Source organism: Nomascus leucogenys, chromosome X (assembly GCF_006542625.1).
Source record: "Nomascus leucogenys isolate Asia chromosome X, Asia_NLE_v1, whole genome shotgun sequence".
NCBI classification, from domain to species: Eukaryota; Metazoa; Chordata; class Mammalia; order Primates; family Hylobatidae; genus Nomascus; species Nomascus leucogenys.
This window is the reverse complement of record NC_044406.1, coordinates 18,609,520-18,637,350: the sequence shown is the minus strand read 5'-3', so window position 1 is coordinate 18,637,350 and position 27,831 is coordinate 18,609,520. Positions and strand designations below refer to the sequence as shown.

Genomic DNA, 27,831 nt, shown 5'->3' with positions numbered 1-27,831 from the left:
AAAACCTGTACATAAATGTTCACTGTAGCTTTATTCATATTAGCCCCAAACTGGGCACAACCCAAATGTCCCTCAACAGATAATGGATAAACAAACTGTGACATATTCATACAGAAGCCATACATGTAATAAAATGGCATAGAACTAAACACACACACAAATAAGTGCAAATAAAACCAGTGCCATGTGAATGAGATCATTGGATTGTCTCCATGTCAATATCCTGGATGTGATATTGTACTGTAGTTTTGTAAGATGTTACCATTGGGGGAAACTGGGTAAAGGGCACAGGGGATCTCTCTGTATTATTTCTTACAACTGAGTGTGAATCTACAGGTACCTCAAAAAGTTTAAGAATTTTTAAAAATAAAAAAGATGCCTCCAAAAAATAAAATATTATGTGGATTTATTATTTAGAGCCAAACTTGGAATGCCACAGTTTTTGAGTCCTGAAGCCCAGAGTCTTTTACGAATGCTTTTCAAGCGAAATCCTGCAAACAGATTAGGTAAAAATTTTAACTAATTTGTTTATGTTGTATGTTTGTTGGTGTTTGTTTTTAGGGGGGAGTATGTATTTGTTTTGTGGTGGAATTATTAACTATTTAGACAAGACTAGGCCTGGTGGCTCACACCTGTAATCCCAGCACTTTGGGAGACCAAGGCGGGAGAATTACTTGAGTCCAGGAGTTCAAGACCAGCCTGGGCAAAATGGCAAAACCTCATCTTTACAAAAAATACAAAAATTAGCCAGGCATGGTAGTGCGCACCTGTAGTCCCAGCTACTCAGGAAGTTGAGGTAGGGGGATCACTTGAGCCTGAGAGGTTGAGGCTGCAGTGAACTGAGATCGCACCACTGTGCTCCAGCCTGGGTGACAGAGCAAGCCCTTGTCTCAAAATTAATTAATTAATTAATTAATTAGACAAGTATTGAAAACAAAGGCCAAGCAATATGTATATTTCTCCTTGAAATAAAATTACCAATGAATCCATTTTTGATAGGTGCAGGACCAGATGGAGTTGAAGAAATTAAAAGACATTCATTTTTCTCAACAATAGACTGGAATGTAAGTATAGAATGAAAACTTGCTTGAAATATTTCTTTATAATTAAAACATGTGTAAGTCTCTTTTTTTTTTCCCTCCAGAAACTGTATAGAAGAGAAATTCATCCACCATTTAAACCTGCAACGGGCAGGCCTGAAGATACATTCTATTTTGATCCTGAGTTTACTGCAAAAACTCCCAAAGGTAAGGAGAAAATGTGAAAACCCAAATATAAGACAACAAATATGTTTTTTTCTTGTTCCATCAGAAAATCTTTTCCAGACTCAGGGTGCGGTGGCTCACACTTGTAATCCCAGCACTTTGGGAGGCTGAGGCGAGCAGATCGCTTGAGGCCAGGAGTTCGAGACCAGCCCGGCCAACATAGTGAAACCCTGTCTCTACTAAAAATACCAAAATTAGCCAGGTTTGGTGGCATGTGCCTGTAATCCCAGCTACTTGGGTAGCTGAGGCACGAGAATCGCTTGAACCTGGGAGGTGGAGGTTGCAGTGCATCAAAATTGCACCACTGCACTCCAGCCTGGGTTACAGAGTGACACTCTGTCTCAAAAAGAAAAAAAGAAAATCTTTTCCTGGATAACTCTCTATGCTATCTTCAAATCTCCTAAATTTGCTGTAGATCAACCTTGTATCTCCCCCGTTCCACCCCAACTAGGTTATTATTGAGGGCTGCAGTTTCTAATATGGTAGCCAGTAGCCACATGTGGCTAATTAAATTTAAATTAATTAAAATTTAAGATGTAGTTTCTCAGTCACACTAGGCATGTTTCAAATGTTGAAAAGCTGCATGTAGCTAGTGGCTATCATATTAGACTGTAAAGATAAAGAAAATTTCCATCATTTCAGGAAATTCCATGGGACAGCATTAATTTTGAATACCATTAACCCTGTAATTCATCTATTTATTATATTCTTCAAACGAATTAGCTATTTTCTAGGCTCCGAGGGTCTAGGATGTTGGTGTTGTAGTGGCAATACACAATCAGAACAGATCTGATACAGTGCCTCACAGGTATCCCAGAAAGCAAGAGGTATATACTGTGTACCTGAGAAATAGAATTCCAGAATAAGTGAAAAAGGTCATAGTGTCAACAGTTTTTCCCTTAATTTCCTTTCAAATGAATCTTCTTTGTCACTTCTTACTCTTTGCAGATTCACCTGGCATTCCACCTAGTGCTAATGCACATCAGCTTTTTCGGGGGTTTAGTTTTGTTGCTATTACCTCAGATGATGAAAGCCAAGCTATGCAGACAGTTGGTGTACATTCAATTGTTCAGGTGAGTGGATGTCTAAATAATTTTAGATTTGGAATGTTATAAGATATAGTTCATTCTGTGAATAGATTTTTTTCTACTGACTTCGAGTAAGCAATTTAAAATACATTTTAGACTGGGCACAGTGGCTCACACTCGAAATCCCAGCACTTTGGGAGGCCAAGGCAGGTGGATCACTTGAGGTCAGAAGTTCAAGACCAGCCTGGCCAACGTAGTGAAACCTCTATCTCTACTAAAAATACAAAAATGAGTTGGGCATGGTGGCACGTGCCTGTAATTCCAGGTACTCAGGAGGCCGAGGCACAAGAATCACTTGATTCTGAGGCAGAGGTTGCAGTGAGCGGAGATGGCACCACTACACTCAAGCCTGGGTGACAGAGTTGAAACTCTGTCTCAAAAAATAAAATACATTTTATATCATTAACTTTACTCTTAGAAATTTTTTTCATATGTCATCGAAAAGGTTGCAAGAACCAAAATCCTAGATACCTATGTGACTTGAAAGTAGAGTTTTAGGCCAGGCGCAGTGGCTCACGCTTGTAATCCCAGCACTTTGGGAGGCCGAGGCGGGCGGATCACGAGGTCAGGAGTTCGAGACCAGCCTGTCCAACACAGAGAAACCCCGTCTCTACTAAAAATACAAAAATTAGCTGGGCGTGGTGGCGCATGCCTGTAATCCCAGCTACTTAGGAGGCCGAGGCGGGAGAATCACTTGAACCCAGGAGGCAGAGGTTGCAGTGAGCCGAGATCCGCCACTGTACTCCAGCCTGGGCGACAGAGCTAGACTCTGTCTCGGAAAAAAAAAAAAAAAGAAAAGAAAGTAGAATTTTAAAAGAGTTGAGATAAACATGACGATGTTGTCTATGTCCTGTCCTGTGCCTCAAAATGTTTTTCATGCCAAGTTTGTTTCACCCTCTGCCTCCTTCAGGTCAGCTGTGATGAATTGAGGTCTTCTGGTTCTTTGATACCTTAGAACAGGAGTTGGCAGACTTTGTCTGTGAAGGGTCAGATAATACTTGAGGCTTTGTGGGCTATATGGGCTCTGTCACAACTACTCAACTCTGCTATGTAGCACAAAACAACCACAGACAATACATAAACAAGTGGGCATGGCTGTGTGCCAATAAAACTTTGTTTATGCACACAGGCAATGAATCAGATTTGGCTCACTGGCCATAGTTTGTCAACCTTTGCCTTAGAAAGATACAAGAAATAAAAATGAACTCAAATCTTAAGTCATCTTTCTAATCAAAGGGAACTAGATACATCTTTTGGAACATTGGATTGTTTTTAGGATATCATTTGTACTTGGATTTGCTTGATGATTAAGTTGCTTTTGCTGTAAAGTTTTTTCATGAGTCAGTTATCCTGTTTTCCATTTTGTAGAAAAACAATTAAAACACTGCTTTTTAAGCAGAGCTCATGTTGAAATAGTCTGTGCCATTTACTATGCAAGCACATGAATGTATGGCAAGTTTTTAAATTATAAATTCTGTACCTAACATAGAAACCACAAACTTGTATATCCTACAAAATTCAAGTTTTAACATGTACAAAGCTCATAGGCATGGATGTCTCATACCAGTATAGCTAAGGGCAGCACAACTTTCCTCAGCCTGTTTATGGAATCAGTAAGTTGCTGTTCATCATCTACTGTGTGTTATTAGTCCCTAACCCATGACCAGCTTCTTTAGCATAAGTTGTGTAAGGCTATGACTTCAGGGTGAAGAAAGGAGGGTGTGGCTACTGAAAGTCCAAAATGGCGATAACAGGTATTGCTTGCAAATACATTATTTTTATTTAATCTTCACCATTACCCTCTGAGAAAATACAGGCTCAAAGTTACACAGCCTGTAAGTGGTGTACCTGAGACAAGAATTCAGATATTCTAATTCTGAATCCTCCTAAATCCTTTCCTTCTATACCATAGGTTTCAAACTTCTCATTTGCAAAGGTACTTGAAAACCCATAGTCGATTGGGGACTGGAATAAGGCTGAATCACAGGCAAAGATATAGGCCCCATATCAAGTAGCTCTGCTTTTTCTGTCGTGCAAATTCAATTTTTATTTGTAACATAAGCTTTTTTAAGTCATATTTCTTGCTGTACATTTCATTGTAAACACTTCCAAAATCACTTGTTTGTAGAATAATAAGTACTATAAAGATGTATTTTTATTCTTATTCATTTATATGTAGGGCATCAACAATGCATGCTGAGTAACATACTTCCCTATTATAAAATGCACTAAAGGCATTATGGGATTCTTCACCAATTTATAATTTTTTGTAGCAGTTACACAGGAACAGTATTCAGTTTACTGATGGATATGAAGTAAAAGAAGATATTGGAGTTGGCTCCTACTCTGTTTGCAAGAGATGTATACATAAAGCTACAAACATGGAGTTTGCAGTGAAGGTAAATTTTTTTAATTTAAAATGCAAATCGTACAGTTCTTGTTCATGCATGTCAGTACCAGTTAAAAATTACACTCCTCTTGTTGTTAAAAGTGCCTTTTGTTCTAAAAAAGTTAAATATCTGGCTAGTGATCTTCAGAGATCTTAATCTAGAACCTTGTGAGCTAAAGGTCAGGTGGTTATATATCTAGTTTGCCCAGAGCAGTACCAGTTTACACCTCAAGTGATTTTTTTTTTTTTTTTACCTCAAGTGATTTTTAAAGTATCTTTTTACTCTGAGAGGTCCCCATTTTATGCTCAGGGTGTCAGCAAATTCCTCAAAATTGTGTGCAAAATTTTGTGTGTTTACATCTTCTCTGGCAAAAAGTTCATACCTTTCTTTGCATCTAAAAGGATCTGGGAACTAATAAATGAATAAAAACCACTATCATAAAATTCATTATCATTGGCTGTTTTAATTTCATCAAGTATCCTAAGACAGAATTTTCTAAGCCAGAAACCAAGGAACCTAGCTCTGCGATAAAGTTTGAATTTCAAACCTTTAGTAGTAAGTGAACAAGCACTATGTTCAAGTCTCTTTTCACTTCTTGGAATAGTAACCTCTGCTCTCCAATCTCAAGCAATTCAAACGATGTCTAAAGCTTTCAACTTATTTGAACCTTAGGACTGGTTTATAAATATGCATAGCTCATATTTAGAGAGATAGTGACATTAGTTGTTATCACTCTTCTAAACTTAGATGTAACTGCTTTAAAGTTGTCAGTGTCTATAGGGCTTTCTGTCAGATAGAAGGATGAAGCATAAAAATACATTTAATTTGCTTCATTGGGAGGACAGTAAAGCTAATTTTAAAGAAGGAAATTTTTAAAAGAAATACATTTAATTTTCTATTTTCCTATTCATTGCTCTTAGTGAAATCTAAGATACATAGAAATTTTCAAATTGCTTACATGAAAGGAGAAAAGACTAATAATGTATTTGGTAGGCAGTTTAAGGATGTGTCTTGCCTCCATAAATACATCATAAAAAGCAGAAATGTCCTGAGGCCCCTTTGAATTACAGAAACCTTGAGGACTGTGCCTAAAACCTCAAAAATATCTCCAAGCTATTTGTGGATTTTTGTAACTTAAGTGATTCATAAAACCAATCCCAACACAACTGGATTCTACTGAAATTACCACACATTTGGGGTCCACAAGCACAAGTATAGATCTAATGCAAACTGGGCTCAGATTAGCAGATCCATGCCAAAAACAACCCCTCCCAGTGTGTTCTAGTTTTCAAAAGACTAGTCCCAGATCATCTCTTAAATTAGCATGTCTATTCCATATACCTCTCCTCTTAATCACCCATTTGCCTAATTCCACACTATCATTTGCAGTTGATTACAGTGGGCACCTATATGTTTATCTTCCCTGTTCTCCATATACAGAACTGTTTTACAAGTACAGTCCACCCTTGAATAACACAGGACTTAGGAGTGCTGATCCCCAAGCAGTTGAAAATCCACGTATAACTTGACTCCCCAAAATTTAACTACTCATAGCCTACTGTTGACCAGAAAGCCTTACTGATAGCATATATAGTCGATTAACACATATTTTGTATGTTATATGTATTATATACTGTATTCTTACAATAAAGTAAGCTAGAGAAAAGGAAGTGTTATTAAGAAAGTCATGCCAGGCATAGTGTCTCACGTTTGTAATCCCAGCACTTTGGGAGGCCGAGGTGGGAGGATTGCTTGAGGCCAGGAGTTTGAGACAAGCCTGGGCAACATAGCAAGACCCTATCTCTACAGAAAAATTGTTTAAAAATTAGCCAGGCATGGCTACATGTGCCTGTAGTCCCAGCTACTCAGGAGGCTGAGACAGAAGGATTGCTTGAGCTCAGGAGGTTCAGGCCGCAGTGAGCTATGTGCCACTGTACTCTAGCCTTGGCAACATAGCCAGACCTCATCTCTACAAATAATTTTTAAAATTATCTGAGTGTAGTGGTGTGTGCCTGTGGTCCCAGCTACTCAGGAGGTAGAGGTGGGAGGATCACTTAGGCCCAGGAGTTCGAGGTTGCAGTGAGCCGTGATTGCGCCACTACACTCCACCCTGGGCAACAGAGCAAGACCCTGTCTCAAAAAAAGAAAAAAATATATAAGGAAGAGAAAATATATTTACTATTCATTAAATGGAAGTGGATCATAATAAAAGTCTTTTTCCTCATCATTTTCACCTTAAGTAGGCTGAGGAGGGAGGAAGAAGAGAAGGAGTTGATCTTGGTGTCTCAGGGATGGCAGAAGCAGAAGAAAATCCACGTGTAATTGGTCCCTCATAGTTCAAACCTGTGTTGTTCAAGAGTCAACTATAAATGCATTTCAGATAGAAGATTGGACCCATGCTGAAAATTGTAACCTGTTTCCTAGGTTGCTGGAGTGTCTGGGTATTTAGTGCATACTTAATTACTAAGCTGTTTAAAATTGAACATACAAAGGCCACCTAATTTGTTTCAGACTACCCTTTGAATGAATAGAAAGCAAAATTTGTCTTTTTTATATAATATTAGTTTAGCAGATTAAAACATTAAGAGAAATATTTTTAAGGAGCAGCCAAAATAAAAGGGTTAGAAAGCTACATTACTATTTTAAAGGGCTTTATTATAATAATTAAACCAAATTCTAACCAAATAAAATTCTAGGTGTGATTTTCTATGTAGCTTTTTGCCTAACTTCAAAAACAAGATTGTTCTTAGCTTTTATAAGTAGCTTACAACTAACAGGATATTCAATTGAAGCATTTTATTAAAGGAAGTAAACTTTATTCAATAAGCAGATGCTAGTGGTGGTGTTATAGATATATCTAGCTCTTAATTATCTGTATTGATGGGGGGTTAGAAGTTGACTGAGTTCCCAAATGTTTAAGGCCTCAAGGATAGAAGAAAAGATATGTTAACTGTGTTCTTGGTACCTTTTCTCGAGGCTTTTTGAGTGTCTGGTTAAGTCCTAATCTTACTACAAACTTATGTTGGAGAGGCATGGTGGGAATGCAACTCATGAGTTGGAATTTACAGCCTTGCCATCTGTATCAAGACTGGCTTTCTGATTAAACAATCTGGCCAGGTAGTTGAATAAAACTGATTGATAAATGGCTTATTTATACACTATTTACATGAGTTAATACCCAAGGTCTGTAGCTATAAACAATTAATGTTTATAACTGTATAGTTCATGAGGTTTTGTGATAAATATTTGCCTTTTAGATTATTGATAAAAGCAAGAGAGACCCAACAGAAGAAATTGAAATTCTTCTTCGTTATGGACAGCATCCAAACATTATCACTCTAAAGGATGTAAGTAGATTCTTTAATATGGATCATTTGAATCAGTTGTCTAACTCACATTGGAAGTAGTGTATTTTCAAAAATCATGTGGTAGACAAAGAACTCATCATAGGCTGGGCACAGTGGCCCACGCCTATAATCCCAGCAGTTTGGGAGGCCAAGATAGGAGGATCACTTGAGGCCAGGAGTTCAAGACCAGCCAGGTCAACACAGTGAGACCTCCATCTCTACAAAAAAATTTTTTTTTAATTAGCCGGGCCGAGCACAGTGGCTCACACCTGTAATCCCAGTACTTTGGGAGGCTGAGGCAGGAGGATTGCTTGAGCCCAGGAGTTCAAGACCAGCCTGGGCAACATAGGGAGACCCTGTCTCTAAAGTATATTTAAAAATTAGCCTGACATAGTGGCTCATGCCTATAGTCACAGCTACTCTGGGGGCTGAGGTGGGAGGATTGCTTCAGCCCAGCAGGTCAAGACCGCAGTGAGCAGTTATCACACCACTGCACTCCAGCCTGCGCAGCAGAGCAAGACCCTGTCTCAAAAACAAAAACAAAACAAAACAAAACAAATTCAACATGGTAAGTTTAAAAAGTAGATTTGAAAACAATGTATATGTGTATATGGCATAATTTCATTTATCAATAAAGATATGTTTGTACAGTTATTTTTTTCTACTTTTGCTTTAAGAAGAAAAGTACTTACGATATTATTGCTTTTAATATCTGCACTTACTTGAACACTTACCTAAATGTTCAGTGTTAATATTACTATTAGTTCATATTCAATATTGACTAGTCTCACTCTCCAGACTACCCCAAAGTATCTTCCACATTACTAGAAAAGAGATCTAACACTCATAACTACCCATTTAACTTCCCTGCCTACAGTCTAAAGTCCCTAGCCCCTTAAGACCCTGCCTTCCTCTGTAGTTTTCAGACTTCTCACACACCCTTTCTCATACACCTTATGCTCTGTGTTCTAGTATGTAAATTTCTTGCATATGCCTCATTTTCCACGCTGCTCTGTCTGAATTTATAGTTCCCTCAGTTGCTAACACCATCTATTTTCTTTACCTGGCTAACTACCACACATATAAGATTTTGCTAAGGCACTGCTCCTTCCAGGAAGCCTGCCCTGCCCATTGCCACCCCCAGGACAAGTAGAGTATCTTTCCCTGGACTGTCATGATAACCCTGTTGCCTATGTCTCTCTTGACTTTTATTATAACAAAGTGTTGGCAAACAGTGTGAACTCCCCAGGTAGTGTTAAGTCTTCTCTTGCTAATGATGTTCACATAGGCCCAAAGGCCTTATCTGGGGGTTGTCAAAACTCAAATTTCCTCAGATTATCACTGCTCATGGAGACACAGCAAAACCTCGTCTCTACAAAAAATGCAAAAATTAGCCAGGTGTGGTGGCATGCGCCTGTAGTCCCAGCTACTTGGGAGGCTGAAGTGGGAGGATCACTGGAGCCCAGGAAGTGGATATTGCAGTGAGCCAAGATTGTGCCAGTGCACTCCTGGGCGACAGAGCGAGTGTCTGTCTCAAAATAAATAAATAAATAAAATTTTTATTGAATATGAAGTGAGTTTAATTTTTCTTTTATATTTTAAACTTTGTTTTGGGCACATATAAAGTTTCAAATAATATTCACATTTTGATGTTGAAATTTATAGGTATATGATGATGGAAAATATGTGTATGTAGTAACAGAACTTATGAAAGGAGGTGAATTGCTGGATAAAATTCTTAGACAAAAATTTTTCTCTGAACGAGAGGCCAGTGCTGTCCTGTTCACTATAACCAAAACCGTTGAATATCTTCACGCACAAGGGGTAAGTCTTTTTAACACTATATATATACACACACACTTTTTTCCTTTATGTTTGAGCTAAAATTAGATAGAAGTTACTTTATGCATGAAATGGAAAATAACTGCTATTAGCTGAATTACCCTACTGATCTTCCTCTATATAAACTTTTATTATTGAGATTGAAGTGTACCTTTGATATCCTAGCTTGTTTATGTTAAACTCTTGTGCTTCCAAGAAAAAGTAAGTGATCTCTTCTGACCTGGAAAACATAGCATTGTTTCTGCTAGGTCACTCTGTACTCATGAAAACCAGGCCCACTTCAGGTTAGAAGCAGAACCAAGGAATCCTGGTTTGTATTCATGTATAAAAGGAAATCCTTAAAACAATGAGGCCAAGGAGTCACATGCTTCTGGCTGGTGGATATGCTCTTCATTCTTCTTGTATGCAGATTTTTAGTAAACAGCAAAAGAAAATTGTATTTCTAGGCCGGGCACAGTGGCTTATGCCTGTAATCCTAGCACTTTGGGAGGCCGAGGCAGGCAGATCACTTGAGGTCAGGAGTTCAAGAAAATCTTATTTTTAAAACAAGGCGGCGGGGTGCAGTGACTCACGCCTGTAATCCCAGCACTTTGGGAGGCCAAGGTGGGTGGATCACCTAAGGTCAGGAGTTTGAGATCAGCCCGGCCAACATGGCGAAACCCTGTCTCTGTTAAAAGCACAAAAATTAGCCGGGCGTCATGGCGCATGCCTGTAATCCCAGCTACTCGGAAGGCTGAGGCAGGAGAATTGCTTGATCCCGGGAGGCGGAGGTTGCAGTGAGTTGAAATTGTGCCACTGCACTCCAGCCTGGGCAACAGAGTGAGACTCCATCTCAAAAAAAAAAAAAAGAAGGGAAGTCTGGGAGGAAAGGAGAAAATGAGGGGAGGGAAGGGAGGAAGGAAAGGAGAACAGCAGACGAGTGAAGAGGAATGGAAAGCAAGGGGAAAATAAACAATTTTTTAAAAATTTTTTAGTTGACAAATTATATATGCTCATGGTATGCAACATGATGTTTTGATACATGCATATATAAAAGATTACTTCTTAAGGAGTTCAGTTTCAATACATTCTTCTTGTTTTGTCTTTGCCCCTGAAAGCCAAGTAGAATGTGTTAATTCTAGAGCTTCCTGACTTGTAACTTAACAAGATTTGCTTAGTATTGTAACTTGAAATTAGTAGAACTCAGTAGTCACTGAGGAACTTAGGACCTTGCAGTCATCAAAGTCTTCTGTGTTCTTTTCACAATGCCTCATCAGTAATTCGTTATTAAAATAGTCTGGAGAAGTGATATCCTGGATGTGAGGAGCTAAATCTAATTTGATTGATTGGAACACAGACTCAGAATTTGGTGACAGAAGGCACACTTAAGTCTAAAAAGGAATGTCAGAGAAGCTTATGATAAAAAAGTACAGTAGCCCCCCACTAATCTGCAAGTTTGCTTTCTGTGGTTTCAGTTATCCACAGTCAACCATTGTCAAAAATATTGCAGTATTTTGAGAGACCACATTCACATAACTTTTATTACAGTATATCGTTACAAGTGTTCTAATTTATTAGTAGTCATTGTTAATCTTTTACTGTGCCTAATTTATAAATTAAACTATATCATAGGTATATATATCTAGGAAAAAAGAGACTTTGGTATTATCTCAATTTCAGGAATCCACTGGGGGTCTTGAAACATACACCCCATGGATAAGGGGGGACTACTGTACTCAGGTAGATCATTAAAAGAGGAAAATAATACAGAACTCTAAAGAAGAGATTTCTTCTTGCATGTGTAACACCTTGTATATCAATAGGCAATACCAAAAATAGAGTCCAGATTTGTTTTGGTTTTTTCCTTTTTACTCCTCAATGCCCTGTCTATTCCATTTAGTCTATCAGAATATATTTGTTGTGTATGTACCTTGTACATGCTGTTCCTTCTAGTTAGAATGACTCTCCCTTACTGTTCTTATGGCTCATTCATTCTATTCTTCAGCTGTTGGATCAGATGTTACCTCATCTAGAGACTCTCCCTGACTGCCCTATTTAAAGTGACCTCCCTAGTTATGCCCCATCTCTCAACCTATTCTCTGCTTCCCCCAGAACTGTGTAAGCTCGTAGCATGGAAAAGCCAGGATCTTATGGGTCTTGTTCACCACGGTATCTATAGCAGCTTATATAATACCCTGGTACATGATAGACACTCAGTATTAAATGAGTGATCAACCTGGAGGTACATATATTATTGCTGTTTGCAATTTTCCTTAACCCAATTACTCAATTGGACAAAGCGGAGGGAGGTAAGTACTATTCTTTCTTCCTCCTCCTCCTTGCCCCAGGTCTATGTTAGAGAGTTATGCTTTACATTATCAGTATTTTATAATGTTGGGCTAATTTAAAGGTCAGCACTCATCATCTTGTTAAGTGCATTGCCTGACAGTTTGTGAATAAAGAACTTTCAGTAATATATTGTTAACATAACTCTTTAATTTGTATTTCAATTAGGTGGTTCATAGAGACTTGAAACCTAGCAACATTCTTTATGTGGATGAATCTGGTAATCCGGAATCTATTCGAATTTGTGATTTTGGCTTTGCAAAACAGCTGAGAGCGGAAAATGGTCTTCTCATGACCCCTTGTTATACTGCAAATTTTGTTGCACCAGAGGTAATTGTAAGAGAGTTTGCTTGCAGTATTAGTATGTTTTAAAACTCATTCACTATGTTTAATACAGAATTATTAATAATAATTTAATTGAAGACTTACTGAAGAAATAATTAGGATAAAATGCCAGCCTTTCATTTCCCTGTTTAATGTTTCATTGACATCTGATTGCCTACAGAAGAATCTAAATTTCTTAAGATACTATAAAAGCCCTTGAGGCAGGGCATGGTGGCTCATGCCTGTAATCCCAGCACTTTGGGAGGCCAAGGCAGGAGGACTGTTTGAGGCCAGGAGTTTGAGACCAGCCTGGGCAACATAGTGAGACCCCATCTCTACAAAAAATTTTAAAATTAGCTGGGCATGGTGGCGTGCCTGTAGTCTCAGCTACTCAGGAGGCTGAGGTAGGAGGATCACTTGACCCCAGGAGTTTGAGGTTGCAGTGACCCAAGATCACACCACCGCACTCCAGCCTGGGTCACAAAGCAAGAACCCCCCTCAAAAAAAAAAAAAAAAAGACCTTCAGTCTCTCTGGTATTCCCTACCTGAAGTTCTAGACACACTGAACTTCTGACCTATCACTAAGCCTGCTCTGCTGTCTTACTTATAGGTCCAATATAAGCAGGCCACCCTCTAGCCTTCCTTCTCTCCCCATGTCAGGAATAAATTGCTTCCTCATCTTCATACTTATAACATTTAAGACATAATTTGGGGTTTTTGTTTGTTTGTTTAGGGACAGGGTCTCCCTCTGTTGCCTAGGCCAGAGTACAGTGGTGCAATCATAGCTCACTGCAGCCTTGAACTCCTCAGCTCAAGCAATCCTCCTGCCTCAGCTTTCCAGGTAGCTGGGACCACAGGAGAACACCACTGTGCCTGGCTTATTTTTTATTTTTATTTTTTAAAGATGAGATCTTGGCCAGATGCCATGTTTCAGAAGCCTGTAATCCCAGCACTTTGGGAGGCCAAGGCAGGCGGATTGCTTGAACTCAGGGGTTTGACATTAGCCTGGGTAACATGGTGAAACCCCGTCTCTACTAAAAATACAAAAATAAGCCAAGCGTGATGGCACATGCCTGTAATCCCAGCTGCTCAGGAGGCTGAGGCAGGAGAATTGCTTGAACCCGGGAGGTGGAGGCTGCAGTGAGCCAAGAGCACGCCAGTGCACTCCAGTCTGGGCGACAGAGTGAGACCCTGTCTCAGTGATAATAATAAAGAGGTCTTGCTGTGTTGCCCAGGTTGGTCTCTCAAACTCCTGGCTTCAAGTGATCCTCCCACCTTGGCCACCCAAAGTGCTGGACTGCAGGCGTGAGCCACCATACCCTACCCAGACTTGAGTTTATTATAATATTTATCAGGTTGAGTTGTTAACTATTTATATGTTTATTTCCCATCAGATTTCTTTTTTTGAGGAAAGCAGGGGTTTTTTGTATTTGTCATAGTTCATACCTGATAAAAGTTGTGCTAGGTTATGTGTGTTCTTTGTGTGCATGTGTGTGTATGTGTTCTTAAAAGCATTGTTTTTTGTAAATATTTCTGTAGCCCCAAACAAAATATAAATTCATTAAAATAAGAAAGTTATCTTCAGTTTGTTTTATATTCCTGTGTACCTAAAACACTCAATAAATATTAATTTGAATGCCAAAATTAAATTTATATATGAATTATTAGTAGTAGAATGTTCTAGAATAGGATTAACGTATTGCCTTATTTGGTACCATGTTCTGTTGAAATTTTCCTTATAGGTGTTGATTTGGAATATATAATTCAACTCATAGCCTATACAAATATATATACAAAATGGTGGTATAGTAATACTAATTTTGCACTTTTTCTAGGTTTTAAAACGACAAGGCTATGATGCTGCTTGTGATATATGGAGTCTTGGTGTCCTACTCTATACAATGCTTACCGGGTGAGTGTATATACCATATGTTCTAAGCACCTAAGCATTTGTTCATCAATATTTTGCTTAAGTTATCTAGGTTTTTGTTTTGTTTGGGGTTTTTTTTGTTTGTTTGCTTTTTCTTTAGAAACAGGGTCTCACTCTGTTGCCCAGGCTGGAGTACAGTGACACAGTCATAGTTCACTGTAGCCCCAAACTCCTGGGCTCAAGCAATCCTCTCACCTCAGCCTCCCGAATAGGACTAGCTAGGACTACAGGGGTGCACCACCACACCTGCCTAATTTCTTTATTTTTTTGTAGAAACAGGGTCTTGCTGTGCTGCCCAGGCTGGTTTCAAACTCCTGGGCTCAAGTGATCCTCCTGTCTTGGCCTCTCAAAGTGCTGGGATTACAGGCATGAGCCACTGTACCTGGCCTATGTAGGGTTTTTTTTTTTAAATTCAGATGTTGTCATATCTTTCCATGTTTTCTCATGTTATCTAACATATACAATTCTATAACAATTCCACATTTATGGCTATGTCATTACTGATTTTTTATAATGTGCTATTTATTAATGTCTCGAGGTCCTAAATTGATTTTTTCCGTACTTTTTTGTACTCTTGTCATGTGAGAAACATAGACTTTTTTTTTTTTTTGAGACGGAGTCTTGCTCTATCACCCAGGCTGGAGTGCAGCAGCACAATCTCGGCTCACTGCAACCTCCGCCTCCCAGGTTCAAGCAATTCTCCTGCCTCAGCCTCCCGAGTAGCTGGGACTACAGGCACGCACTATCACGCCCGGCTAATTTTTGTATTTTTAGTTGAGACAATGTTTCATCATGTTGGCCAGGCTGGTCTCAAACTCCTGACCTCGTGATCCGCCCACCTTTACCTCCCAAAGTGCTGGGATTACAGGCATGAGCCACTGTGCCTGGCCTACACTATTTCTTAATGTTTTATTCTATAATGTGTCAGGTCTTAAAATATTTATATTATTGTATATTAAATATAATTAATATTTTATAACCTATACTTTACCTGGTGCCTTATGGAGCTTCATTTTGTTGATTTTTTTCACTTTGGTAGATTTTAATAAAATATTACATTACTGAATTAGAGTACTTTTGAGATTACCAACCAAATAATAAATTTTATTCATTAATATTTAATTTCATTATAAATTAGTTACACTCCATTTGCAAATGGTCCTGATGATACACCAGAGGAAATATTGGCACGAATAGGTAGCGGAAAATTCTCACTCAGTGGTGGTTACTGGAATTCTGTTTCAGACACAGCAAAGGTAAGTATGGCTTCCTATTATAAGATTTTGAGAAAATAACTTTTTATGATCCATAGTGAGAAGAAATACTACCAGTTAGAAACCTTTGTTTATAAATTAGTACGTTAAAGTGATGTTACCAAATAATTTGAACTCAAAAATGGACCCATTATTTTGTTTCTTTCCCAGCTGACATTGGTTTGGCCTTATTATTTATACTTTTAAAACTATTTCTCACTGAAGAACATGATAAATAATAACTGTGGTAGTCTTCATGATTTGTCTATTGTGTGCCTCACACGCCACTTTACCTAAATTATGTCATGTAATCCTCATAACACCCTGTGAAATAGGTGGCAGTATCCCCATTTCACAGAAGGAAACCAGAGCCCAGAATGTTAGTTTGAACTTGTCCATGTTACATACCAGGGAAACATGGGTGCTTCAAACTAAATATGATTCCACAGCCCTCATTCTCTAGAATAATTATACCATGTTCTATTTTTAACTCAGATTATGAAGAAAGGGGTTTCAGTTTTTTCACAATAAACAGATGTATAGTTTCATAGCATCTGCATGAAATCATTTGAAGAGTCCTTCTCACTGGAAGATCTGCCATCCCCTGAATAGCACTGACTTGCTTTCCAACTCTGTTCTATTTTCACTTTTTTCATAGAGAATTCTTTAAAAAAAAAATGAAGTTTTTTACTTCAAAATAAGAAAAACAGAGTAGATAAAGAGGTTACATATTGGTAAAAGTGCATATTCTTTTTTCTTAGGGGTGAAAGCTTGAGTTGAGGTGATCGTATAAGTAAATAGAACACATCAAAAGTGTATATAGATTCTATTGGCATAGGGCCTGAAGCCTCAGTTGACCAATTTAATGTCTGTATAGATAATATTTGGTTTTATAACTGCATTTAAAATGAAATGTTGGCCAGGCGCGGTTGCTCACGCCTGTAATCCTAACACTTTGGGAGGCCGAGGTGGGCGGATCACTTGAGGTCAGGAGTTCAGAACCAGCCTGGCCAACATGGTGAAACCCCATCTCTACTAAAAATACAAAAAAAATTAGCCAGGTGTGGTAGCAGGTGCCTGTAATCCCAGCTACTCGGGAGGCTGAGGCAGGAAAATTGCTTGAACTAGGGAGGCGGAGGTTGCAGTGACCCAAGAGTGCAACCCTGCACTCCAGCCTGGGTGACAGAGCAAGACTCTGTCTCAAAAAAATAAATAAAACTAAATAAATAAAATGAAATGTTAGCCTTTACCTTTTTCTAACAATGTCTTAAACCGGATAATTCATTTCTCTGGGTACTTGTTTCCTTTGTAGTTCCCTTATTGAGTGCCTACAATGTGCTTAATAAATGAAAGCCTTAGAGATAAAAGATGTTACAAAGATAGAAATCCCAAGCCCAGGTTACTCACAGTCTAGTTGGGAGACAGCCAAAAATATACGGTACAGTGTCACATGTGCTGTAACAGTGGTACAGTTTCTGTGCTAAAGAAGTTCACAGACGATGCTTAGTCAGAAGGATTTTAAGGAAAGCTTTCCAGAAGCAGTGAAGGAGTTTGCCAGGCAGATTTGGGGAGCAGAAAGATGTAGTCCTAAGCTGAGGTATCAGCACATGCAGATAGGTGGTGATGATAGCATGAGAATAGTAGAATGCCTCCAGGCTGGTCATTCCATGTGACTAGTGCAGGGTTGCATGGGAGAGGATAGCTGATGAACCCAGATTGTGAAAGGCTTTGTGGCTCATGCCGAGGATTGTGGGCTTAACTCTGGGTATTGTGGAGCTGTTAAAACACATATTAAGGAGTGCAGTTATCGATTTTCCTTTTTAAAGTGCATTCTGTGGAGCAGTAATTCTTAGCTATGGAGTCCATCACAAACTTTGTCATGATAGGTTGTGAGGTATATTAAGTATATGTTACCAATAATAAAATATCAGGGCTTACACATTGATTTTTTAATAAGTTAAAGCAAGTGGAGGTTATCACTGTGATTTTCTTCATTCACTTATATCCGGGTATGCTTTTTTGGTGAGAGAGGAAGGGCAGGTGAGAATGGAGACACAGAGCGAGCATAAAAAATTACATCCAACTCACAGCCTATCTTATAGATTCCATGTTATTACTAGTAACTGTTGCTAATATGTAGTTAAGACTTGTGATTACAAGCATGATATAATTCCATGATTAGCCACAAGATAGAAGGGAGGGCTCTATCAATCTGGGTGTATCCCCTCAAGAGCAAGTTGCATATGTGAATGTTGTCAGACATGTGGGTCATATGTGGCTTTGAGAGCAAGAAGACTACAGTTGGCATTTACTGAGCATTTATATGCCAAGGACTATGCTAACACCTTTACCTATGTTGTTTCATTCAGTCCTCACTGACCTAATATTAGGGACAGTACTTGTAAGGTTTTGCAGTATTTCAGGTCATGAATGATGAGGGACCTATATTAGAGCAGTTGTGATGGAATTTGAGCCAAATGGAAGAGAAATTGAGGAGGCAAAATAGACTTGATGGTTTATTATACATAAGAAATTAGAGAAAAGCAGTTATAATGTATGTAGTCCCCATTTCTACCTTGGGCAGATGGATGAGGGGTAGTATCCTTCACTGATTTGTAGAATACAAAAGAAGTAGTTTTGAGAGGAGTGGTGGTTGCAGATTTGGACATTATAAATTAAGAGATGTATGTCCATCAGGCAACTGTCTATATGGTTATAGGTCTTAAAAGAGAAGTCTGGGGTGACACTTAAGAGTTGTCATCATCCATAGTAGCTAAAGCCATGAATATGAGTGAGATTATCTGAGCAGAGTGGTAAGAGAGCCAAGGAAGGAATTCTGGAGAGCACCGCTTAAAGAGAAAGCTTAGGAGGAGTAGCCATTAAAGGGGCTGTAGTAAGACAAGTAGTTTGAAGTGAGTTCGCCAAAAGTTCATTAACGTATAGATTTGATTAAAATTAGAATTGAGTTTTGTTGTACTCCTGGACAGTTTTGCAACCTTTTATGCAATTTTAAGCACTTTTGCCTACTTTCAGAATTGCAAAAGGGAGGTTCCTAATTTTTTTTATTTTTATTTCCAGCTCTGTTCAATTGCGTATCCCTGTTCTTAGCTGTTAATAACTAAAAGTAAGAAACCATAAGTGTCTCATAGCAGAGGAGTACCTGGGACAACATCACCCCAATTCCCAAGATCTAGTTAACCACCAGATTCTGTCAGTTCTTTATCCTAAATACCTCCATTTTTCTCTTTTTGTTTTTTGTTTTTTTTTTGAGACAGAGTCTTACTGTGTTGCCCAGGCTGGAGTTGCAGTGGTGCAATCACAGCTCACTGCAACCTCAAACTTCTGGACTCTAGCTATCCTCCCACCTCAGCCTCCTGAACAGCCGGGAATACAGGCATGCACCACCACTCCCAGCTAATTTTTAAATTTTTTGTAGAGATGGAGTCCCACTACGTTGCCCAGGCTGGTCTCGAACTCCTGGGCTCAAGTGATCCTCCCACTTTGGCCACCCAAAGTGCTGGGATTACAGGCATGAGCCACCACGCCCAGCCCAATTTTCTCCATTATATACACCTCCCTGAAGCTGTCATCTTTCACCAGTCCATTTTCCTCCACACTCAGTAAGTGTGATCTTTCTACTTAACCACATCACTCCCTAACTTTAAACACTTTATTACCATCAAATAAGTCCACATTTGCAAATATGGCTTACAGGGACTTTCCTGATCTGGCCCCTTCTCATCTCTCCCACTTTATCCACTGCCACATTCACCTTCACAGTAAATTTATGCTGTAGCCGCTTTGTAGTGCTGCCAATTCCTTAACTGTGACGTCTTCTCTCCCACCTGAGAGCGTTCCTCCAAATTCACTCTCCATTCTCTCTACTCTACCTGAGGTAGTGTTTCCCCCTTCCTTTCTATAATCTAGCTCCTGCTTATCCTACAGGTCTTATCTTCCTCTTAAAAAGTCCCTTTTAAGCCACCTCGCCCAGTACAGTCAGGTATCTCTGTGTCCCTCTAGCTGCACCTGGTGTTTGTTCAACCTGTCAAAGAACTTACTTGCTTTGTGATTATTGATTCTTTATCTCTCCTTCACCAAACTGAAAACTTCATGAAGTCAGAGTTCATTTTGTCTTTTTTTTTTGAGACAAGGTCTTGCTCTGTTGCCCAGGCTGGAGTACAGTGTTTCAATCACGGCTCACTGCAGCCTTGACCTCCTGGGCTCAAATGATCCTCCGCCTCAGCCTCCCAAATAGCTGGGACCTCAGGCATATGCCACCACACTCAGCTTTAAAAAAAAAAAAAAATTGTAGAGACAGGACCTCACTATGTTGCCTAGACTTCATTTCTGTGTTGTTCACTGCTAACTACCCAGTGCCTAGCAGAATGCCTGGCCTTTAATGGATACTTAACAAATGTATTTTGAATGAAAAATTTAAAAAATGGTGGCTTTTATAAATGACAGTGGTGTTATTTTGAAGACTGTAAAACCACGTAGCGATTATATGCATCTACATTCCATGCATAGGAATGGCATTTAGATAAATATGCAGTGCTAACAGTGACTGTCTCTGGAAGAGTGGGATTATGGAACTGTTCCTCACGTGCTTTCACTTTCCAGTAGTTTCAGATTATTCTCTAATGCCCATGAGTTGCTTTTGAAGTAGGAAAAAAAAATACTATAATCTTTTCAGGGGGCATTTAGAGCCCTCCAATTAAATTCCTATGATTGGACATTAATGTTGTTTTTCAGTATTACCAGCAGCACAAAAAAAAATCTTAAGTAACTGAATATTACTTAAAAATAAACTGGCCGAGCACGGTGGTTCGCATCTGTAATCCTAGCACCTTGAGAGGCTGAAGCGGGAGTAACACTTGCATCCAGGAGTTGGAGACCAGCCTGGGCAACATGATGAAACCCCATCTCTACTAAAAACATAAAAGTTAGCCAGGCATGGTGGCGGACGCCTGTAGTCCCAGCTCCTTGGGAGGCTGAGGTGGGAGGATCACTTGAGCCCAGGAGACAGAGGTTGCAATGAGCCAAGATCATGCCACTGCACTCCAGCCTGGGCGACAGAATGAGACCCTGTTTCAATAAATAAATAAATAAATAAATAAACCTGCAAAAATGTAGGAAACTCAGAAAATCTGAAGGAAAAAAGAGCCAGAGTACTTAAAGATATATAAAATGTGCTAAATTGACCCCTTGTGATGCACCAAATTACTGTTATTTAGCAGGGAAAAAACGGAGACTGATTTTTTTTCCCCCAAATTACCATGTTGACCAAAGAGCTGCTACCAGAAAAAGCAGTATCACAGAAGCTAAGGAAGAATGTTTATTAGTATCAAGAGCCATAGAAAAAGAAGCAAAACAAAAGGTTTAAGCTTGTTTTATTATTCCCATTACAGGACCTGGTGTCAAAGATGCTTCATGTAGACCCTCATCAGAGACTGACTGCTGCTCTTGTGCTCAGACATCCTTGGATCGTCCACTGGGACCAACTGCCGCAATACCAACTAAACAGACAGGATGCACCACATCTAGTAAAGGTGAGCAGCCCCATACAGTCACCGTTTTCCACATGTCCTCCAGGAGAGACTTCAAGAAGCCCTGTCCATGCCCCCAGCACCTTTCTCTTTCATCCTGCATCCGGTTCTGTTGTGGGATTCTCTTACAGTGGATGACTTAGAAAAGCTCAAGGCATATCAATATATTAGTAATAAAACTAGTTTAAGAGCGACTTTTGAATTCCTCTCAGTCTACATAAGTAGGTATTCACTGTCAATAAGGACAGATTAAGCTTATGGGTTTCCCAACTTAAAGAGCATGCCTTCCTGTCTCTTTAGTGCCTTTATGCATTAAAGGAATGCAAAGGGAAAAAATGTTGAATAGTCCTGAGAGAAGTGAGGACTGCCTGTTGTGAGCCTATCTTTGTTCTCTCTCGTACATAATTTTAACCTCCATGTTGGCCTCTACAGTTTTGGTTAAGTCAGTGGATTTGACCGGTGTGGTTATTTTCATTACGAACCAAATAAAATCCATATACATTTGCATATGAAAAAACTCTTCATTTTGTATTTGTGTACATGTGACTATCCATTGTCATTTTTGTTATTACCTTTATTTCCTTTGTTCAGGGTGCCATGGCAGCTACATACTCTGCTTTGAACCGTAATCAGTCACCAGTTTTGGAACCAGTAGGCCGCTCTACTCTTGCTCAGCGGAGAGGTATTAAAAAAATCACCTCAACAGCCCTGTGAAGTGACCTCAGTGAGATATTTGGTACCATGGTGTAAGCTGATAGCACAAGTTCTGGCGACAGGTAGCACATATCTGAGAGACACCTGCAAGCACACACTGTCCCAGCTGGTACCCATAATGCTGCTGTTCCTGCTGCTGCTCCTGCTTTCGTCTCTTCTCGCTTTAAATGATTGTTAGCAAGTTAGATTTTCCTGGAGCTTCAGAAGAAATGAAAATGGAAACATGATGAAGATATAGTCACTGAATCAATGAGAAAAATAATGAACATATGAATACCACCTAAAAATACACTGAATAAAGTACACCATATAGCATTATTTTTATAGGAAATATTTCATGTCCCTTAAATATTCTTTGTTAGTTATAGGGATGGACAGTTTATGTTAAGCACTTAGCTTAAACAATCCGTTTATATTAGCACTGTATCCCTTGTGCCATCCAACATTTTGTATGTTTTTGTAAACAGTTCATATACAGTACATTTCTGTACTGCTTTCTTTAATGTATACATGCCTTGTTTAACTTGGAATCTATTATTATTAATCAATTGACTATTAAATCTGGTTAAATAGTTCACCTGGATTAACAGTATTGTTGGACAGCCCTAAAAATGGCCAGATTGTGGAACAGCTGTTGAATGTAATACTTCCAAAATGTACATATCTTTCCCCATGTCTGTTTCACTGGTTCGTTCATTTATTTGTTTCTTAAAGTCAGGTGCTCTGTCAGACTAACCTAGAGAGCTGTTATGGTAGAGAAAGTTATCATTTGTGTGTGGCATGAAGTCAAGAATACACCTATGAAGTTAGTCCATATACTTTGCAACTCCTTAGAGTTCTTTTTTCCTTAATTAAGGAAGTAGTCCTTGCACTTCTAATCTTACATAGCATCCATACTTAGAATTTGGCATATCATCTGGAATTTTGCCAATATACGTCAAAGCCCTTTAAGAGTCATGGTAAGGAGATTGGTGAAGGAAAATTTAGCAACAGGTAATTGAAGTCCTATTGGATATTTCATGTTTAAATAGATATTCTATATTAAACACTAATTTAAATGAAATAAAGGCCAAAGGCCTCTGTATGAAATTGGATTTAAACTTTCTTATTTTAGGGAATAAAACATTATTGATCAAACAGTATCTGTTCTAACCTAAAATTATAGGTAGGGCAGGCTAAATGAACAGCATTGAGTATTTTCTGAATCCCTCATGATAATGTATAGCCACATACTGCTTCCTTTGACTTCAGGAATGATCAGTTTTCATAATGGCCACTGGGCCTGCTTAGATTGCAGTATTCATTATCTGCATCTAATTTGGTAGTTTCCACAATCGTATTTGATGAAAGAAACTTCAGTGCCCATTAGTACCTGTGTCTTTGCCAAGCTGCCTAGCATACATCAGTATGTAATGTAAAAGACATATGAGCAAGAAAAAAGTGATTTAACTTACCTCATCAAGAATGTACCCATACAGGCCGGGCGCAGTGGCTCACGCCTGTAATCCCAGCATTTTGGGAGGCCAAGGCAGGTGGATCACCTGAGGTCAGGAGTTTGAGACCAGCCTGGCCAACATGGTGAAACCCCATCTCTACTAAAAAATACAAAAATTAGCTGGGCATGGTGGCGCGTGCCTGTAATCCTAGCAACTCAGGAGGCTGAGGCAGGAGAATCACTTGAACCTGGGAGGCGGTGGTTGCAGTGAGCCAAGATCACACCATTGCACTCCAGCCTGGGCGACAGAGTGAGAGACTGTCTCAAGAAGAAAAAAAAAAAAAAAGAATGTACTCATACGGATTTTTGTTAGTCATCATGTAATAAGCCATTTATGTCAGAAACCTTTTTTCCTGCCACAGAAGCTTTAAATTTTCCCCTAAGAGTACAAAGCCAAGAGAGTGTGGTTTATCTAAATGTCCTGAAATCCACTTGTCATTCCTTAATTTCTCCTCTATGCAATTAAAGAGAAAGGGGAAATCTATAACATTTCTTTTGCCCAAGTGACACAAAAATGACTATTGCATAGAAATCAAATGTAAGTTTAGCTTCTAAATGAAATAATGTATAGGAGGGATGTCAGAATGTCTAGACAGAGAAAGTATTTTCAAATTCTTGAATATATGGATGCTAACTATTAAAAGCTGCTTTCCATTGCCTGGAAAGAGAGCTTTTTTCCCTCCTCTATTCAGTGTTTCAAACTATGGTCATCTGAAATTATTGTCACTTTTAAAATGTTAATGTCATTCTGAGCAGAAAAAGATATATTTTCAGATTTTTTACACTGATGCTACTCCATAATTGCTTAGGAGTATTGTCCATCATAGTCTTTTAGAACTAGAAGTAAACACATAAATCCTTATAAATTACCCGATCCAACTTTCTCATATTGCATGTAGAGAACCTGAGACACATATCAAAGTCTAGAATCCTTAACTTCTCCCCATTTCGTTTTTTTTCCCCCTCATAACACCATGCTGCCTTTCCTTCATATGATCAGCAACCAGTAGCTGCGTTCAAAAACTACATATTTCTTGGGCAGTCCTCTACTGGTATGTGATGCCAACTTTTATTTCTTTTGAAGATAACTGCTTTCTTTGCCTAGTCAAGCAGCCAATTTTATTGGAGAAAAGCAAGTTATATGTTCACAAAATGGAAGGCTTTCTACCTAAATTTATTTCATCTGTGGTCCTGTTATTCTCTTCCATTGCTTTTGACATACAGTGGAAAAACTTGGCCAACAATGTGCTCTAAATACAGTGCTTGTGTTGGGTTAACTTTTCCATTAATTTCTCAATGTCAATTCTTCAGGCCCCTACAGTTGTGATATTGAGGCCCCTAAAGGCTTCCGCCTTTCACCACTTAGTGCTGCCAGTTACTGAGGCTTCTCCCAGAAGGTATCAGTCCAGTCTTAAAGATATTTCATTGTGAAAGAAGAAACTAAACTATCAGGCCTCTTTTACAAAATGAGAGATTGAGTTTAAGCTTATCAAGCACATACTGGAAAGTATGAATTACACTACCATGTGTTTTGTATCTTCCCTTTCAAGTGATGATGTTAAATGAAGGTAAGTTTTTAATCCTTTTTTAATTTTTGTTTTTTATAAATCATTTCAGCTTTTTCTGGTTTATAGAGGTGTGTAATTTCTAATGCAACAGACCCCCAACTTTAACAGATTTGATATGGATGCATTTATTCACAAACAACCCCAAAAGTCCAAAAATGTAATAATTTTGACAAGGCCCAAAGTTGAGATGCTATGAAGCTTGTGTGTGTGAAAAGTCAATTATGATTGTCTGGAGAGAAGCAGTGGTGTGTATGCTATAGAGTTTCCACATTTCACATGCACTGTACTCCGAAAAGCGGGTTTGGGTCAACCATTTCCCATCTCTTTTTAAGAAGTGACTGCTATTGGGGCCAGGGGACATCATGGGAGGTGGGGCTGTCCAGTTAGCTGTGCCCTGCACCTTCAGCCCAGGAAAGATTTGAACAGAGCAAAGGCTTCAAGAGAGGGCAGAATGTATTCGGCACAAAAGGGACTCAGGTAAGCCCAGCCTGGGATGAGAGCAGAAAAGCATTCAAGATTGCAGGCCTTGCTATGGATGCGCTTAATCACCATGGAGGCCAGCAATACCCATCTCAACATGGCTTTGATATTCTCTACTTCCTGGCCTTTACAAATGACCTATAATTTTTCAGTTTGCTTTACTATATTTTATAAAGAAAATTCTATCTTATGGTTGATTGAGCATTGAGACTCATGAAGGCATTAGGATAGATAGCTCAGGAATGTAAAGGTTCAGAAAAGGTCTGTTTTCTCAGATTAACAAATATGATGGATTCCATGGCTGACCTTGGTGCTTAAACCAGGAGGTTTCAATCTAGTCCTAGAGTTGTGTCCCTCTGAAAGGCCCAATGCCATGTAACTAACTTTAAACTGGATATGTACTTTGAGCCTTACTTAATTCACAGATAAGTTGACTTAACTCAGTATTTTTATTTCAATTAATGAAAATAGTCCTCTTTTCAACCCCAGGTTGCTTACATTTTGCTGGTCTCCCCAAGTGACCATTGGTGGAGACCAATTAATGAAGGAATGAAATTCACTTTGTTGGGACTGTGGTATTCAACAGAGCCACACTTAACCACTTTTTCCAATGAAGAATCTCCAGAATGATAATGCCCAAATATGGATGGCCAAGAAGAATTTGTATCTACAGTGTGCTTTATGTGTTTTTGACACTGCTGTATTCTGTGTGATCAAGTGATTTGCAACTGCTTCCAATGTGACTGAGTGTTCTCAAAGAATTCTAGTAACTAAGTCAACTTAATTTTCTTAAGCCTGGTATTACTATCAGCCTCACATTTACCACTTTGATTCTAGTTTTTTAACTGTTCATAACAGGGCATACCGAGGGTTGGGATGAGAGCCTACTTCCTACCTCTTAAGGCACTTTTCTCATTATTTTGCCATATAATCTTGAACTGCATGATAAGCTGTTTAAATGTCCATGACTTCTCCCAGAGCAACTAGCAAAGTATATGACATTTTGAATAGAGATTAGTGGAAAGGCAAATATAGAGATTTAAGTTCAGAGGTACAAACCTCAATAAAACCTCTTTAGAGCACATGCCGTAAGTAGAGTATATGTAAACGTATATGAGAAGAGAGTCGCTATAATAGTCCTCTCTAAGTAGATTAGTTTATTGTCTAATGGAAGTGAACATCTTTACTCCTATTATCACCATAGTACTGAATGAACTGTATAATGAGTTTTTCAAACAAGTATTTAAAATAGAACTTTCACGTACAAAGCAAGGGCATAAAGATTTTGGTTTGTGTTTCTGTAAGTGTAGTTTACCATCTAAAGCTTTGTTTTTTAATTTTAAAAAAAGCTTCAAGGTATTGCCATTCCTTAGCATCCTTACTGATTATGGGTGATGAGTTTTTAACTCTTAAAATCATATACATGTATTAGTTTATCTTAACTGTTGCCCTAAGCAAAAGGGAAGGTATACACCTAAGGGATGTACTTATTTTGCATTTTTGGTCATGGGTGGGAATGGGGTGGGTGCCTACTTAAATAGTTTTTAAAAAAGAAAAAAATCACAAATATTTTTCTACTATTATATATGATCTTTCTTTATACTAGTTTCTCTCTAGTAAGGCATGCCAGAAGCCCAAGATACCATATCATGAATTCTTACGTATTGTACCTTTTGTTGGTGGTTAAATCGCATCAGATGCTTGGCATTGCTGCCATAATTATAAAATGCTTGTAAAGGATCAAATATCAGTAAATACTTTAAATTGTTTTACTTAAGAGTCTAATCTGGGAAGTTTTCAAATCATACTATTAATGTGTAAGCTCTTCAGATGTATCCATGAATAATCCTGGAACAATATTGCTTGTATTCCTGTCATAGAACAGGTTTTGTAATCTTTAAAAGAAATGAAAATTTATATAATAAAGTTTCAAATCAATGCATGTTTGTCCCTTTTATCAGATTATTTTGATCATGTAATCCTTTATAATGTGAAATTCTATCCAAAGTATATTTTTGAAACTAGATTGATAGAACTTAAAACAGGAATATTTGAGTTAAGAAGTGCAAAATAATTTTTCCATGCATAATCTTGTTTCATTCAAAGGGTTTGTCAAGTCAAACACATAAATCATAGATCTTACCCAATACCAAACTTTAATGAATCAAAGGATATGGGACGATCACCAGACACGATGAAATATTCTTTTTTTAGAGAAGTCCAAAATGTTAGAGAGTCCAGCTCCAAAAATGGCCCTTTTCTGT

General features: G+C 38.5%; 1 protein-coding gene across 9 annotated transcripts in view; it reads left to right on the top strand.

Moving 5' to 3' along the window:
• RPS6KA3 (ribosomal protein S6 kinase A3) overlaps window positions 1-27,505 on the top strand; it is a 117,412-nt gene extending 89,907 nt beyond the window's left edge. For 5 of the 9 annotated variants that reach the window (XM_030806620.1, XM_030806619.1, XM_030806618.1 and 2 more), the window contains 12 exons: window positions 418-506; window positions 1,000-1,064; window positions 1,145-1,247; window positions 2,214-2,338; window positions 4,627-4,752; window positions 8,001-8,090; window positions 9,756-9,914; window positions 12,426-12,587; window positions 14,417-14,493; window positions 15,650-15,767; window positions 21,173-21,313; window positions 21,902-23,110. In XM_030806620.1, coding sequence (XP_030662480.1) covers window positions 418-506; window positions 1,000-1,064; window positions 1,145-1,247; window positions 2,214-2,338; window positions 4,627-4,752; window positions 8,001-8,090; window positions 9,756-9,914; window positions 12,426-12,587; window positions 14,417-14,493; window positions 15,650-15,767; window positions 21,173-21,313; window positions 21,902-22,024 — 1,378 coding nt within the window. In that variant the 3' untranslated portion in view covers window positions 22,025-23,110. Of the gene's footprint in view, window positions 1-417; window positions 507-999; window positions 1,065-1,144; window positions 1,248-2,213; window positions 2,339-4,626; window positions 4,753-8,000; window positions 8,091-9,755; window positions 9,915-12,425; window positions 12,588-14,416; window positions 14,494-15,649; window positions 15,768-21,172; window positions 21,314-21,901 lie in introns of all 9 variants that reach the window. The other 4 variants (XM_030806627.1, XM_030806623.1, XM_030806625.1 and 1 more) reach the window with 2 other exon arrangements.
• The last annotated feature ends 326 nt before the right edge of the window (window positions 27,506-27,831 follow it).